The sequence below is a fragment of the Ictalurus furcatus genome, chromosome 3, assembly GCF_023375685.1.
Source record: "Ictalurus furcatus strain D&B chromosome 3, Billie_1.0, whole genome shotgun sequence".
NCBI lineage: Eukaryota > Metazoa > Chordata > Actinopteri > Siluriformes > Ictaluridae > Ictalurus > Ictalurus furcatus.
In genome coordinates, this window is record NC_071257.1 from 23,439,714 (window position 1) to 23,456,737 (window position 17,024).

Consider the following 17,024-nt stretch of genomic DNA (forward strand, 5'->3'; position numbering starts at 1 on the left):
ACAAACACAGAAATTACTATTTGGCAGGTCAGTTGTTGCCATCTTAATTCAAGTTAAATTAGTTATGGGCATAGTAATGGTATTTACTGGAAGAAAGAAAGAAACTCCAGAGGATTGACAAGTTTCAACTCACTGAGCCTTAGGAATAAATTTAAACTTGTCTCAAATTCATATAGGCCTATTAAGAAGGCTAAGGATTACTGACAAGGGTCACATATCAGTTATGGCCCAAAGAAGAAAATGAGCCAGACATAACTGGTGTGTCAGCTTTCTCTCACCTCAAGTACATTCACACAGTGGGTAGAGCGTGTTAAAAATAAAAATGACCTTAGTGACCACTCTTAGTGCTTTCTTGGACCACTTGTTGAATTTGGTTCAATTTCATGGATAGTGTAATTGGGAAGTTTGGAATTACTTGGGGGAATTAATTGGGAATAATTTTTTCTACATTAATGTGCTGGAAGGCTAATATGGATACAGTTATGGATATGGATACTGAAAGTACAATTTGAATGGAAATTTGCCAAAGAACAACTCACAACGAAGGCCTGCATGTAAATAGAATGCCCATAGTCACAAAATGCCAAAAACCAAAATGATACCAAATAATGGACTTTAATAAATTAATATGTATGTACATTTCACATTATGCTGTGTGACATAGCATGCCAGTTGTCTTGATGTTGCTTAATCTTCACTGAAGTATATTCATTGTGTAACACTGGGTTACAAAATACATTTTAAATAAATCTCTCCCTTGCCAATGGAGTGCTCCACTGATGCTCGGTTTATGGGGATTAGATGCAGATGATAACGATGATTGTTGATTTAGAAGCACTTGCGGTGGACAATGCTGGGTCCAGCCTCATCGTATTCCTGCTTGGTGATCCACATCTGCTGGAAGGTGGACAGGGAAGCCAAGATGGAGCCACCAATCCATACAGAGTACTTACGCTCAGGTGGGGCAATGATCTGGAATAAAGGAAAGGGGAATGTATTTCAGAAATGGGCAAGTCATCATAGGTGTGGAATGAAGATACATGTGAGAAAATACACTACTCCATTACCTTGATCTTCATTGTGCTGGGGGCCAGAGCAGTGATCTCCTTCTGCATACGGTCAGCAATACCAGGGTACATGGTGGTACCACCAGACAAGACGTTGTTGGCATACAGGTCCTTCCTGATGTCAATGTCACACTTCATGATGCTGTTGTAGGCAGTCTCATGGATGCCAGCAGACTCCATACCTTTTCAGATAAGGATGAAGATCAATATAAGAGAATGACAAAGAGTTACATATGTTGTAGACATAGCCTATGTTGTAACGAGAGGCTGTTAATTACTCACCAATGAAAGAAGGCTGGAAGAGGGTCTCTGGGCAACGGAAACGCTCATTACCAATGGTGATAACCTGACCATCAGGCAACTCATAGCTCTTCTCCAGGGAGGAGGAGGAAGCAGCAGTGGCCATCTCATTCTCGAAGTCCAGAGCAACATAGCACAGCTTCTCCTTGATGTCGCGCACAATCTCACGCTCAGCTGTGATGGAGAATTGTGTGAGTCAAAAAGCAATTAAAAAATGTTTAAGCTCAATCTGACAAAAATAAAACCTGCGAACAAACCACCAAGAAAGATAATATTTACCGGTTGTGACGAAAGAGTAGCCACGCTCAGTCAGGATCTTCATGAGGTAGTCAGTCAGATCGCGACCAGCCAGATCCAGACGCATGATGGCATGGGGCAGCGCATAACCCTCATAGATGGGGACATTGTGGGTGACACCATCACCAGAATCCAGCACAATACCTGAACCACAGCAAAAAGGGTCAAGGTAGTGCCTCAAGTTTTGTTATTTCTGTATATAATGTCATAATAATAATTTGTTGGTATTATGTAGGATTTTATGAAAAAAAGTAAAAGTTTGTAAAGGTGTGCTTCTCACCAGTGGTACGGCCAGAAGCGTACAGAGACAGCACAGCCTGGATGGCCACATACATGGCAGGGACGTTGAAGGTCTCAAACATGATCTGGGTCATCTTCTCACGGTTAGCCTTGGGGTTCAGGGGAGCCTCAGTGAGCAGGGTGGGGTGCTCCTCAGGGGCAACACGGAGCTCGTTGTAGAAGGTGTGGTGCCAGATCTTCTCCATATCATCCCAGTTGGTAATGATGCCATGCTCAATGGGATACTTCAGAGTGAGGATACCCCTCTTGCTCTGAGCTTCATCACCTACATAGGAGTCTTTCTGACCCATACCCACCATGACACCCTATGGGAGAGGAAAGATAAATGTAATATTACATTAAATATTTATTTGCCATTGACAATACCTTATTATTAAAAAACTCTGTGAAGAATTACAGTATAATTTATAAAGCCATACCTGATGACGGGGGCGACCAACGATGGAAGGGAACACAGCCCTGGGAGCGTCATCACCGGCAAAGCCAGCCTTCACCAGGCCTGAGCCGTTGTCGCACACCAAGGCGGTAGTCTCATCATCATCACACATCTTGGCAGGTTCTGTATGTAAACACATTCAGACATCACTGAGTGGGTGATTGGTAGCATATGCAGCACAGAAGAAAATAGGTTTAAGTTCAGTATTATGCTTTTAACCACTGCAACTCTACATTGATTTCTATCACACTAATGAAAAGTGGTAATTATGAAAAATGGTAATGATGTTAAATAATTATTAATCAGATTGTTTTAATTTTGGCTGAAAATTGGTTAGTTTTAGGTTTTTGTATAAAATTTCATGCTGTGATTGTTAAGAGAGATATCACAGTGTACTCTATGAATGAATAACAGTCGAAACCTTTTGGTTTTGTTAAATGATCAAAACTGCATTTTAAAAATAGACTTGTGGTTACAGTTTAAACATAAATGTTTGTATTGTCACAAAAAATGATATGCCTTTCCTTATGTGTTCCTAATTATTATTTTGGTCTGTTTTTCTTTGGACCACGTGCACAGCAATATTCAGTATGAACACTTTAACTAAACTTTTTGCTGTGCATCACCTTGAGAAATAGCATCAGGTAATCATTTCATTAACGTAAATAGAAAAAAAGAAGAAAAAGAAAACATTATTTTCCTATTAGTCCTTGTTGCACGTGGGCTATGGTGTTTGGTCAGATCTCCTTACCTTTGGTGGTGCCCTTCTCAGATGAAGCTCAGTGCAGAATGAAACCTCTGCTGGTTCCAGCTACAGAGTGACTGCTGGCCTTGGCAAACTTTTATACCCGATCACATTCATTTCCCGCCCATTGAATATGGTCCATGTGCTCAATTGGATTTTTTCCCAGTCTGTGGCCATATTAGGTTCTTGGGCGGTAAGCGAACGGGACTCCCGGTTGGAAGTGTGCACGGCTGCCCTAATATGGTGAAAGTCCTGATGTGAAGCCACGGCGCACTAGCCGTATATGGGGAGGGTATGTTTTCATTACCACTCTATTCGCACATGGTGCATCCTACTACGCTGGCATGACTGCTACCAATGAGAGGGAGTCATTTCTGATTACGTAGTGGGATTCAGCGGCGGGCAAAGGGTTCCGACAGAGGGGTATAATTGTGTAAGCTTATTGACCATGGATAAGGTGCACCGAAATCTGTTATTACGGTAGGCGCAAGCGATTAGGACAAGAAGGTTATTAGAGCCATTTATTAATTCACTGACTGCAGCATAATGTTAACTTAATGGTAAGCAATCAGTCCTTTTATTTAATTTATTGCAAAGGGGAAAAGAGAAATAATACAAAACAAGGGCTATATTTAATATGAGATCTGAGACTGTAATACTGATTATTGCTGATTATTGCTATAACAAGAGCTGTGCCTGTATAGCTATTTGTGAACCTGGAGTTAAATAGGATTTAGGAGTTAGGAAAGCACTACATCTTTTACGAGTGCCAGCAATCTCGGGCGCCGTTCAAATTATGTGTGACTATGTGGAGTTTTGAAAATTTTATATAATGAAATTGTGATTAAAATGTCTTTTTGATATAATATTTTTTGTCGCAGACTAGTAACTACAGCTGGATGGTCATATCTTCACCAATTCTTGTTTAACAGTTTCAGCATCAACATATTAGCTATTGAAATATCTTTCCCACCCCCACCTGGCAAAGTAAATGATACAGTAAAGCGTAAATTCATGAACCTGTTCCTGGAGAAACCCAGTCTTGCAAATTTGACTTGTTTTCCCTGCTCTAACACAGTGCCGTAACAGGGGTACTCCAGGACTAGGCATGGGGGTCTGAGCAAATTGAAATGAATAAAAAATGAACACATTTCATTATATATTTATATATATATATATATATATACACACACACACATATATATATACATATACATACATATATATATATATATATATATATATATATATATATATATATATATATATATATATATATGTGTGTGTGTGTGTACGTGACTAGACACGTCGGTTGTGAAAGGGCTGTATACGGTATAGGTGCAATATACAGACTGTTATCATACTGCGGTTTTCATAAATGATCAAATTATATTTACAAATAAACTTTGACACAAATAATGTCAAATTATGTCTATAGCTAGACTAGGAAAAATATGAAGTTGCACACTGATATGTTTTACAATAATAAATACATGAACTGGTTCTTTTATCAAAGGGGGCTAATCTTTAATTTATGAATTAAATTGAATTATTTTAATAATCTTGTACTGTAAACAAATGAGACTGGATTTGCTTTTTTAGCAGCCCACTCCATTTTCTGAGGCTATATTCTTATATAGGCTCAGGCTATACCCTTATCAGGGCCAGATAGTCAGAGCAACTGTTACAGGCTCCTGATCACCAAGGGAGCTAAGCAGTTTAGTCACTTGACGAAACTTGGTAGAATCTTAGTGCTTGGGATTTAATCTGGCCTAGAGGTGCATTGGAATGAACGCATATACTGGGTCTGGGTAATATGCTGTATTAAATGCTATGAATTATAACACAATAAAAAAAAGTTAAAATGTGTTTGTGATTTCAGTTACAAGTAAATAATTTTCTATAAATCATAACCTTTGCTTTATTTATAACTGTGTACTAATAGGTGGTTAGTCTGTCGAGTAGGTACATCTAAAATGTCTGGTCAACAGTGCCCTCTTTTGGTACCACATGCTTTTAGATAAATCATGTTTGAGTTGTGAGAGACTTCTTGACACTGTAATTAATTCAATCAGTAGTTTATTTATATAAAGAATTTTCAGACGTTAGCACAATGATCATTTTAATATGTCCACAGCTTTTTAAAAATAAATATTCTATTCATCACACTTAAAAAACATTTATTTTGATTGCAGTCTTGTCTCTTTAACAGTGAATGGTTGCACAGATAATCATCTCTCAGGTTAGTTTGGTCTTTGGTGGTCATTCATGCTAATGTTTTTTCTAACGTGTTTGCAATTATGGACTGTTCACTGTGTTGAAGGCCAATAGTTTGAAAGATGGCTGTAAAACAACAGTTCTGGATGCATCCTTCTCCTATAGAGCAGTGGACTTATTTCCCCACATACATAAACAATGTGCAAGTTCTTGATACAGGATTGACCAGCTGATTTGTTTATGAACTGAAATACACACACAGTGTAGGCAAACACTGTCAATTATTTCATTACATACAGTTAAACAGAAACCACAATAATAATAATAATAATGAGCTTTTTCCAGATCCAAAAATCATTTTATGAATTTAAAGCATACCTGCATTTTACCAGCAAGGAAGACACTGCATCACATGCTACTGTATGATTAGAATGATTAATATCCTGAAAATTGTATTACTAGGAATAGTTCTACTGTATGAAAGTGTATAAAATAGTTCATGACTGTTATTCAACAAATAATATGATCATATGAATCATGATCTGTGATTCTAAAAAAAACAACAACCACAAAAAAAAAAAAATAATTTCCAGTCATACTGTATGTAGTGGCAGTGTCTTAAATAAATAGTCATTTGTGTTTGTTACGTTTTTACACATTTGTTATAAACATTGGAGTTGAGTGTTGACATCAGATTTTCAGTAAACACGCACTACCAGTCAAAAGTTTGTACACATTCGATTGAATACACATTTTTCATTGTTTTAAAGGCATTTAAAGACATAGTGGGAGGAAATTGGCAAATTACCAAATTGGGAGGGAAAGAAATGACTCAATATATTTTAAATAGGTTTTTAATTAAAACAAGTATGTTTAATTAAGATTAAACTGTTTTCCCAAACAAGTAATTACTATTTAGGATTTAGGGAAAGCAGCCAACAAGCACTCAGCCAGGAACCTTAAGAAACACCTCCTGGGTGAAGCTGTATCATGAAAGCTACATCAGAAATACTGTTAAGAATTCTATATATAAAATTGTTTGTTTTTGTTAAACACTTTTCTCAATCACTACATAATTCCATTGTTCATTAATAGAGTAAATATTTTCATTAATATTATAAAAGAATGAAAATCTTCTTATGAACAAACTTTTGACTGGTAGTTTGTACTGCAAATAGGCACTCAAGTACAACTACAGCAATTACATCTGTTTTCTTCTGACACTGCACTTCCATGTGCATACACTTTCATTTTCATTAGTAATTTCTACAGATGTCAGAATGTCTCCTATTTGGCGAGAGCCAGCTTCGGATCAGCATGTAATAAGGCCTGTTTCTCCATGAGTTTGCGGAAAAGACCGTCTTGGTTGGTGAGAAGCTGGGCATGACTGCCACACTCCACTACATGCTGCTGGTCCAGCACAGCCACAGCATCTGCGTTCTGGATGGTGGAGAGACGGTGAGCGATGATGAGCACAGTGCGGTCCTGCATTAAGCGCTCCAGGGCCTCTTGCACCAGGAACTCATTCTCTGTATCCAGAGCACTGTGGGGTTGAGGGGCACAAGAGGAAGAGAACGAAATTATGATATTTGTACATATGTAAAGAATAAGCCTGAACTGATCAGTACTATCTATGACTATCAGTACCATCAGTGATGCAGCACATTAATCCTATATAATTGAAAATAGTCAAATCACAATTTAGACAATTACTTTTTTACATTAATCGGCAATGTTATAAGCTCTAATCAGCAAGCTCAAATCCACACTGTTTGAAAAACAACCGATAACCACATCTCTACAATTCTGGCTTGTAATACATGAACTAAAAATACATCTGATGTAAACAAAAACAGTTTCATGAATCTTTTGTTAGCATAAATGGAAATGAATATCAGAGCAAAAGACAGTGACTTACTGTACCTATTTTATTTTCAAGTCTAGCTTTTATTAATAGCACTATAGAGCATTCTATCAAAGGAAATTAAACTGAATAGTATATTTATTAAAGAAAATTGGGTTCATATTTATTATGAATCCAATTTTCTTTAATAAATTATACTATTCAGTTTAATTTCCTTTTATGTAATGCTCTACAATGTCGTGAATAAAAGCAGGACTTGAAAGTAAATAAGTAAATGTTACAACTGTTGACAAGAATTGACAGAGCAGTCTGAATAGCTTACCGTTAAACCTTTATGCAAGTATAATATGTTGGACTTAAATGAGTTCTGAATATGCATTTTTGTTATCAAACACCCAGCACCAATAATTTACTACAATGATTAATTAAAACAATCGTGTGGCCATGATTGTTTTTCTCATGCAGACATATTTGATAGCATACTAAATGGTAAGTGTTTCACTTTCATTTCTGCAATCTTGTTAAACAAGTATAGGCTCTCATCAAGAAACATTGCAATCTTAAGCCACTTAACATTCAGCCTAGACCTACAGTTGGATTGTGAAGATGAGCACAAAAAAGCAGCTTAGTGCTGTCTCATAGGGGCATATGAAATCTACATTCATTATCCATATTTAACAATATCCATATTTAACAATATAAATCACAGTCCTACGAGATGTACTACAGCATTCTAGCATTAGGCTTACATAATCGACATAAGTAGTGGAACATATTATATTGCACACAACCTTTTCTGTAACCAAGCTACATCATAGTAAGTTCAGTATTACAAACAGGACTGTGTGCAAACAGTCAATAAAAACCTGGCCCAATGGCTCAATGTAACCAAAAGCAATTGACAGGTCAGCTAATTAATAACCAGAACAATGGTGCGGTAGCCATATTTAACCAAAAATTGGCACAGCAGTTCAAATAAATCAATTTATTTGTTTATGTGATGCATTGCTAATAACATAATGTGAATTATTTAGACCACTGCCATTACAAAAATTAACATCTTACCTTGTGGCTTCGTCCAATAACAGTATTTTGGGGTTCTATAAAAAAAAAAAAAAATAGACTTCAATGATGTGTAGAATGAAATGTCTTATGGAATATGCTGGAGGAAAGCATGATTAATTACCTTTAGTAGGGCCCTTGCTATAGCAATTCTTTGTTTCTGTCCACCTGTTCATCCAATAAATCCATTAGTGACACCAAGTTTGAAATATCAGCATATTCATAATAGAGAATGCATCAGAGAAAGAAAGCAGAATAAAATATTTAAAATGCCCACACAAAAAAATTAATTGATCTATTTTGGTACCTGATAGTAGTACTCCTTTCTCTCCAACAACAGTGTCAAAGCCTTTGGGAAATCCATTAATGAAGTCATGAGCATTAGCTATCTGTGCTGCTCGTAGGATGTCCTGTGTGGTGACCTGACTGGGATCTGATGCTCCGTACGCAATGTTCTCAGCTATGGAGCAGGAGAAGAGGACTGGCTCCTACGCAAGAAAAAAAAACAAAACAAAAATACTATACCTCAGGCATTCTGTGACCATGATAATTCTAAGGAATAAATAATCATAACAGTGACATAGTGTACTGATGTAACCATTTCCTTGTGGTGCTGCTTACCTGGCTGACAGTTCCAATACGACTCCGCAGCCAATAAGCATTCAAATTCCGGATGTCATGGCCATCAATAGTTACCATACCTAAGTCAGAGTGAGAAATTGTTACAACAGAACTGTTAGTGAAAAAGTCTGATTCTCTGTACTAGTGCAAAATAAAGGTGCTCACAGACCATAGTACTCACCTGAGTCTGGGTCATACAAACGGAGCAGAAGGGACACAAGAGTAGACTTTCCAGAGCCACTTGACCCCACCACTGCCATCACTGAACCAGCTGGCACAGTCAGACTCAGGTTCTGGAAAATGAGGACATCCTTCCTTGTCGGGTAAGCGAATGACACATTATGGAACTCGAGAGCTCCCTTCAGCTGCTCTGGTCTCAACACAAGTCCCTCTGGGGTACAAGTGGAACACAGGGTTAAATGGGTCTTTCAGCCTCATTGATCACCACAATGCTTGGTAAGTATTTGTGTCATGACCACATAACATTTGAATAAAAACACAAAATATGTAGTTTGATTACATGTACCATTGAGAGGAAATTCAGGCTTCCGCTCCATCAGTTCCCACAGGCGTGTACCAGCTCCAAACCCCTTCATCAGCTCTGAATAGAATGAGCTCAGGCCTTGCAATTAAGAATACATAAAGAGTTAGGGACACTACATGAACCTACTGTGACTTGTCTGTTATTGTGTGAGGTACCGATGGCATATGTTTGATGCAGAGTAATTTGTCCTCACCAGCAATGCTGATGCCCACCCAGAAGGCATACATAAGGAACGAGGAAAGCTCTCCTACGGTCATGTGCTCACTACCCATCAGCAGCCCACCTTTATACAGCACACTCAGGATGATCATGTTGCCACTCAGGCCCGTCTACGCACACATATACCGTTTAAACACTGTGGTTTGAATACAATTGCTGAATGTGTACAGGTAAAATTTGTAAATGTGTTTTAAAAAGACATACCACTCCAAAAAAACCAGCAGTAAACATAGCTTCCTTTTTAGCCAGTCGGAGGACGTACTCCACCTTTTCTGCATAGGTCTGCACTTCTGTCAGCTCTTTGCCAAATGCCCTAACTGTCCGTAAGTTACTGATCCTCTCTTCTGCCAGCTATACCATGCACAGAAAAGTGTAAAGAGTTAAAGTAATAAGTAGATTAACACTACGTAAATTAAGACTTTTAATAAACTAAGAACAAGGTGGAAATTCGCAATTTCTGATGCTGCAGTCATCATTTGCATATAGAACAAGTGGAAGCCACAAACACTAGAATTTGGTTATCAAGTGTTATTAGCTTATTTGCATATTATGCACAATATAACAAATAAATATAACCGGAGACACATTTGACTACAAGTATAAATGTGTAGCAGATGTGCTTAAAATCTTATCATGATCCAATCCTGATAGAAAAAGCCCCATAAAACGATCCGGTGCATGCAGTATTATTGCTATAGCAACTAAATAAAGTGCACAAAGATCTGGTTCTTGCCTGCATGGCCTGTGCCAGAGCATCCTGTGTTTGTTTAGATATAGAGCGCACATATCTTCCATAGATGACTGCCAGGCCTGCCATAGGTGGTACAATCATTAGGACAAAGGTGGCAAGACTGGGTGACACATAGAACTAAAGAGAAGGAAAGTAAGAGATGAAATTCAGGGAGCTATTAGTATTAGAGAAGTATTCAATTATCTATGCAATTACCAATGCAACAGGCCTGTTTAGAAGACCTAACAATTCAGGGTAAATATTCCTACAGTATAGTAATAGAATAGTAGAATTGCTGGTATAAGTAATCAAGTTCAAATAGCATAACCATCTCATTTATACTAACAGAGATGAAAAATTACTATGGCTTGTTATGAAACCATTAGGATTACATATATGACCACATGTCAGAACAAACAGACCGATTCTTCTCTGCCTGAGTGAACGAAATATTCTCTCACAAAGAAACCAAAGTGTGTTTGCAGAAGGAAAAATGCTCCAAATGTTTATATCCATGGTTCTGATCCAGACAGATTAAACTACAGACTACAGATTAAACTAAATAACGCTAAATACAAATGTCAGTGAACATTATTGAGTGCCGTGATTCCAGTCACAGCATCTATTAGCTTTAGACTGCTGCTCACCATCATGCTGACTCCAGCTCCAGCCTGAGCAATTGACCGTAGACCATCAGACACGTTGTCAGTGAGCGCACTTCCAACTATAGCAGTGTCTGATGAAAGGCGGTTAATGAGCTCACCAGTGCGGGTCTTATCAAAGAATCCCACCTCCTGCCTCAAAATTGAGGAAAAAAGGGATTCACGTAAGTTTCTCACAATCTGCTGCCCTGCAAAAACCATCACAGACAAGAGTGTGTTCAAGTCAAACAGTGAATCTGTGATGACAGTTTAATTCATTCAGACTCTCATTCATTCAACCTCCACTATAAAATATACTGCTAATGTTTCTATATTGCAACAATCATAAATAAACAAGGTAGAACACATTTGTTCTTCAAGCAGCTTTTGCATTGTGGTTCCTGCTGAAAGCTCACCTGAGACCTGAATAAGGTATACACGTGCAGCGTTGGCAGCACCACCACACAGGAATACCCCTGCCAGCATGATGCACAGGGAGGTGAGGGAGGAAGTAAATTCTTCAGATGAGTTTGAGTAGACAGTGTCGATCACTTTACCCAGGAAAAATGGAGCAGACATGGTGACAGCACTGGAGACAACCAGGAAGCTCACGGCAGCTGTGAGGAAATTCAGATGGCAGCACAAAAAACAATAGTCAAACACTTATGTGCATATTAAGCATATTAAATTGCTCAGCACAATTTATGTATTAATAGGATTTTCACATTCAACATTGAAAACTCAGTATATGAGGTCTCTGTAATGCCCTCTGTGTGTACATAATGCTGGAATAAACAATAACTGAAATTACATTGCAAAAAAGCAGCTGAACATTGGTGTCTCCAGGGTTTTAGACAGGCGTGACAAATAGGCACATGAAGGGATGGCAACCACAATTATGCATGAGACAAATTTGCTTTTGTAGAATATTAATTGTTTGGTGGTGCAAAATAAATTCTCATATGGGATTTCGGTACAATTTTAGATACTATTTTCACAGCTTCAAAATGTCTTGCTTTTCTCCCATAGACAGCTCTCTGGTCTTCATGTTGGTTTATCCTTTTTAACAACAAATACAGTCTTCCAAGAGTAGACATTCAGAGCTATTAACTGTTTAAACAAGCAATCAAAAAACAAGCATGGCACACCTGGGCAACAAGAAAAACCTGTCAGTCACATGTTCCAATATGTTTTATCACTAATCACTATTTTGTTTATTTTATTTATCACTATTTTGATTAAAAAAAATGGATGGGTTCAAACAAAAGGTCCCACATTCTAAGTAGTTTAACACTTCTAAATGTAAAGATCAGGAAATTAAAACTGAAAATATGATCTATCGTCTCATATTCATCTTTTGATCTCAAACCCACGTCTTCAGGTGTATAGCAAAAAAAAAAGAATTGGCCTTGCCATTCCAATACTTTTGGAGGGGACTGCATAACTTAATGCAGATTTAAAATAAATTGCAACCCAGGATTTGGATAGTCATGTGCTGTAGATAATTTTTGTGCTGTAGATTTTTATTCTGAAAATGAAAGTGGTATGCAATCCTCCCTATAGCTAAAAAGTTATTACTACAATTAATCTGATGTTTATACACCCACTGGTTATGGAGCTATGGGCAGTTTTCCCTGCATGTTGCTGTAAGTGTATCAAGAGGGAAAAAAAACAGGTAAAATAGATACAACTGAACTATCAAAGGGTGTGGATTTCTGGGCACTTATTGTATGGTATTCTGGACACATATTGTTACCACTATACTCTTTACCAGGCTTCTAACTATAACTGTCATGTCCATATATGGTATAAGGTAATCTGCTGAATACTATGTTATATGGGGCTGCAACAACTAATCGATAAAATCGATAATTAAAATGATTGACAATGAATGCCATTATGGATTAGTTGGGTCTGTGACGTCACTGTGGATAACCCCCGTCAATGACGTCACTTCACAATGGTGAAGAACGCATTTGTATGAATAAAACACATCTGAAAAAACAGCGGAGGTCACAGAGTGAGCTGCTGTGGGAAAAGTGCACGATCCAGGTTGTCCAAAACATGAGAATGTTTTATATTAAGCGCTTCAAAGAAACTTGTAAGTGTATTAACGTGGCTCGTGGTGTCAGATGCTGCGACAGATGCATGTGCTGTTTAATGTGCTCCAGACACGTTTTCTTCACTGCAGAAATGACATTTTTACCTTTATATACTTCTCTGTAAATGTTAGGAATTCATGCCGGTATTTACATTTTACATAAAGCCTCGTCCTGACAGCGAGTGAGTCTCCATTAAACTTCACTGAATGAGCATGAGTCCACACATGTGCGTCAATCAAACAGCGCACAATAGAAAGGAAGCGCAATAACTCTGACTAATATATTCATTTTGATCAAATATGTTGTTTGATGCTATATTTAGAACAAAACTAGTTGTGTTTTTATAAGAGCAGTAACTGTAATGGGGTTATAACATGTAATTGTATATAAATGTAAGAAGTGTCATACATTTAAAGAATAAAGTAACATGTTAATGTGTTCAAATGAGTGAATGTGTGTATTACTGCAGAACATTCAACCGCTTACCAGTTCACACTTAGTTTGTGCTTTTGTTTTGTTTTTTTAAGCATTTTTAATATAGTGGTTTAACTTCTGCTTTAAAGCTTGTGGACAATCAGTTGTTTTTTGTTTTCAAAATATAATGTTAATATCTAAAAACATTCTTTGCACAATGTACAGCATAGTCCACATAGATACATTTAATGCCTTTCTCATAGCCTTCAATTTGCACAATGTTTGAAGGACAACATTGAGCAGAATGTGAAATAACATGTTTTTTTTTGGTTTTGTTTTTTTAAACAGAAAATAAAAATTGGCCTTTCAATCCAACTAATGGATTAATCAAAGAAATAATCAACAGATTAATAGATTATAAAAAGAATCATTAGTTGCAACCCTAACGTCATAGTATGTTATGTTTACATTTCACAGCATTTTTTATTATATTGTTATTATTTGGCACTATCTGTTATATCTGACACTTTCACACTAGAACTGTGTACTGGTCGGGACTATACTGTCATATACTGTGCCCATTGTCCTGTTTTAGTAGTTACTGTATTGTCTTGTGCTGTTTGTACACGTTTGCATGTGTACATTATGTAGAAATCTGCAAGTCTTACTTAATTCTGATCTCATGTGGTTACTGTATTGTTTTATGTAGCAACATGTTCCTGGAGGAACGTCGTTTCATTTCTCTTTGTACTGTACCAGCTGTATATGGTTGAAATGACAAAAGCCACTTGACAGGTGGTCTTACTTGGGTAGTTCATGTTGAAGTATTTTTATTAGAACAACATCTTAATCAATTGTTCATTAAGAGAAATTTTACTTTATGTATCATTTTAACTGGCGTGCAATCCTCCCTATACCTCACAGAAAATAATAAAATTAATGGCATTTTTATACACATACTGGTTGTGGATCTATTTATGGTGTGCATTAATGTGCACTTTATGTGGTTTTTCATGAAGGTGGTTTCACTTCTGGAATTCATGTAGGTGTATTGTTTTTATAATCAGTTGATAGAGTCACAGCTTGAAAAATAAAGTAATGTGGAATCCTGTACAAATAGCATGTCGCTTATGGCCCCCAGAGATTCATAAGCATCATCATGACAACGCCACCAAAATGCAGACTTTAACTCCCATGAGATGAACAGCACCCAGTAGAATCCTGTTATGTTTTAATAACCACAATTCTAACATAATATGAAACACTATTAAAAAATAAAAACTCTAAAAGTGTACCAAGTCTGCATAAATTTCATACACTTGAAAAAAGGGGGACACTGAAGTGCTTAGCTTTATTTAAAAAAAAACAACCAAACAAACAAACAAACAAAAAAACAGAAGAATTACTTCATAACTAAATATAATCACAAATTTTATGCTTAGCTTTTTCCTTTCAAACCTATGCCACTGTTTTAACACTGACCAGAGGTTTCATTAGGCCATAATAATCTTTTAAATTAAGCAAGATTCATTGGAAACTCTGTTTTATTTTTATTTTATTGTGTCATTCAGTAGACAGTAGTTATAATCAATCACTAAAGTGTAAGAAAACTTACACTGGTGTTTCTAAGTTGCTGTTATAACACATTAAGCCATGCTAAGCTGCATATTTAGGAGTGTATGGAGATGCTTAAGAATGATTCTGCTCTGATTTTAATGTTGCTTTGAACTTTCTGCCAGTAGATAACATTTATCACATCAGCATGAGAGAGATTTAGTATTGCTTGGTCATTGCTTTGGTACATTAGGACACGTTACACTTTTTCCCTACATCAAGGTTTTTAGAAATGTCACAAAAAATGTTCCATCTAACACACTAAAGTGTTCCTCAATTTATCCCTCTGAAACAACTCTAGGTTATAAGCGGGACAGAGGATTTCTTTGAAAAAAAATTCCCAAGTCGAACCCCTTAGAAACCCTTTTTTTCTTTTATTTTTGTAAAGAATGGAAGAGCAATTGAACATATAAAAATGCTTGAGGTCAGAGTTTGGGTGGCTGATTTGAAGGTTTGTAGCTGCCATCCCTGTAGTTGAAGTGTGTGCATTTTACCTGACAGCCGCCAGCGCTCTGGATGAGCGAGCTGCAATAACTTTTTGAAGTCATTTGTGGAAACCTGCCCAGGTCTGTCATTGGTCTTGACTTCACTGCCCGCATGCTCGCCTGCTTGCCTGGAGTCTGTCGACGTGCTGTAAAAAGCGAATGGAGTGGAGGCCCTGAAGTGTGTCCAAACACAACGTGGACCTGAAGTCACGCCAAGTCGGACGTGGGTAAAAAGGGATGCTTCAAATACATTTTTACAGACCAGTTTTCTCTGGGATCTCATCAAAGTCAGACCAGACATCTGGTAAAGTCTTACTGGGTTTTTGCAGGTGATATTCCACTGCTGTAACAGTTTCCTGGTAGCGAATCTCGACATTTGCAACATTATTACTCCACACATTTAGAGGAAGGAAGCTGAACTGAGGCTTTAGCTTTGGTCCCCTTCACTTTCAATAACGATCATCTTCACAAGCACATCCAAAACCACGCAGAAAGCATATTACTGTCCCATTGGCTCTTAGTTATTGAGCAATTAGCTAAACTAATAACTAAACACATATTCTTGATAGGTTAGTCCCCATTCACAGGGCACACTTTCAGCTCCTGGCATCTTCAGAGAAGGAAAGCCTATTGTGAGTCAGGCTGCTGCTCAGTTTCTGACGGTTACTAAACATTATCTGTGTCTGACAGCTACACACAGCCTTTTCCCTTGTTATCTTCACTCACACCCAAACAGGTTAAGGCACTCCCAAATGTCATCAAAACCTGTCACACACTATTGTGTCCTACATGTCCTTCCCTGTAGCGTCCATGTTGCGTGAAGTGTATCGTGGCAAATAAAAGTAAAACGACACCGGCACCAATAAATAAACAAAATTATATAATTAAATATATATATACATAAGCGAGAAATAAAAGTTACCCCAGCAAATGTCCTGATCGAAGCTGTTACACAGGTTATTACCTCACAACTCTTAAAATATTATTAGTATTATAATAATACTTTTAAAGTATTATTCAAGCACTACTCTGAAATAGGTGCAGATAAGAGGAAGCGTACTTTTCTCACATAGTGAGTGCGGAGAGTGCTGTCGTGAGCGACCTTTTCTAACTTCCGGGGTTTTTTTTCCTGCCGGAAGCTGCCTTCGCGTCGTAAATTTACTTCCGCTGAAAGCACAACGGAAAAAGTCTGTGAACCTAAATGGTAGACTATTTTCCACGACTCTCTAACTTCAGTACAGAACAATCGTAAAGCTGTTAAGCCATCTAGTCTGTTGAAAATGATACTTCATTTATTAATTGTATGATTGATTTTTTATATAAGATGCAAAATTTAGATTTTACTGTAGAGCAAAGATGCCTTCAA

At 37.3% G+C, this 17,024-nt stretch overlaps 2 protein-coding genes across 3 annotated transcripts; both read right to left on the reverse strand.

The window, feature by feature from the left end:
• Window positions 1–596: 596 nt before the first annotated feature.
• Window positions 597–3,240, reverse strand: acta1b (actin alpha 1, skeletal muscle b). Its single transcript, XM_053621599.1, has 7 exons — window positions 3,152–3,240; window positions 2,384–2,523; window positions 1,945–2,269; window positions 1,647–1,808; window positions 1,350–1,541; window positions 1,068–1,249; window positions 597–972 (listed from the first exon to the last, which is right to left on the reverse strand). The coding sequence occupies exons 2-7, from the start codon at window positions 2,510–2,512 to the stop codon at window positions 829–831; spliced, it is 1,134 nt and encodes a 377-aa protein (XP_053477574.1). The 5' UTR covers window positions 2,513–2,523; window positions 3,152–3,240; the 3' UTR covers window positions 597–828.
• Window positions 3,241–5,207: 1,967 nt separating this feature from the next.
• On the reverse strand, window positions 5,208–16,712 carry abcb10 (ATP-binding cassette, sub-family B (MDR/TAP), member 10). Of its 2 annotated transcripts, XM_053621605.1 has the most exons (13): window positions 15,668–16,712; window positions 11,460–11,660; window positions 11,050–11,252; window positions 10,406–10,540; window positions 9,877–10,023; window positions 9,647–9,782; window positions 9,436–9,531; window positions 9,091–9,300; window positions 8,910–8,989; window positions 8,596–8,776; window positions 8,413–8,456; window positions 8,292–8,326; window positions 5,208–6,905 (listed from the first exon to the last, which is right to left on the reverse strand). In XM_053621605.1, the coding sequence occupies exons 1-13, from the start codon at window positions 16,056–16,058 to the stop codon at window positions 6,650–6,652; spliced, it is 2,115 nt and encodes a 704-aa protein (XP_053477580.1). In that variant the 5' UTR covers window positions 16,059–16,712; the 3' UTR covers window positions 5,208–6,649. The 2 variants fall into 2 exon arrangements, with proteins under 2 accessions (XP_053477580.1, XP_053477581.1); XM_053621606.1 differs by lacking the exon at window positions 10,406–10,540.
• Window positions 16,713–17,024: the final 312 nt, after the last annotated feature.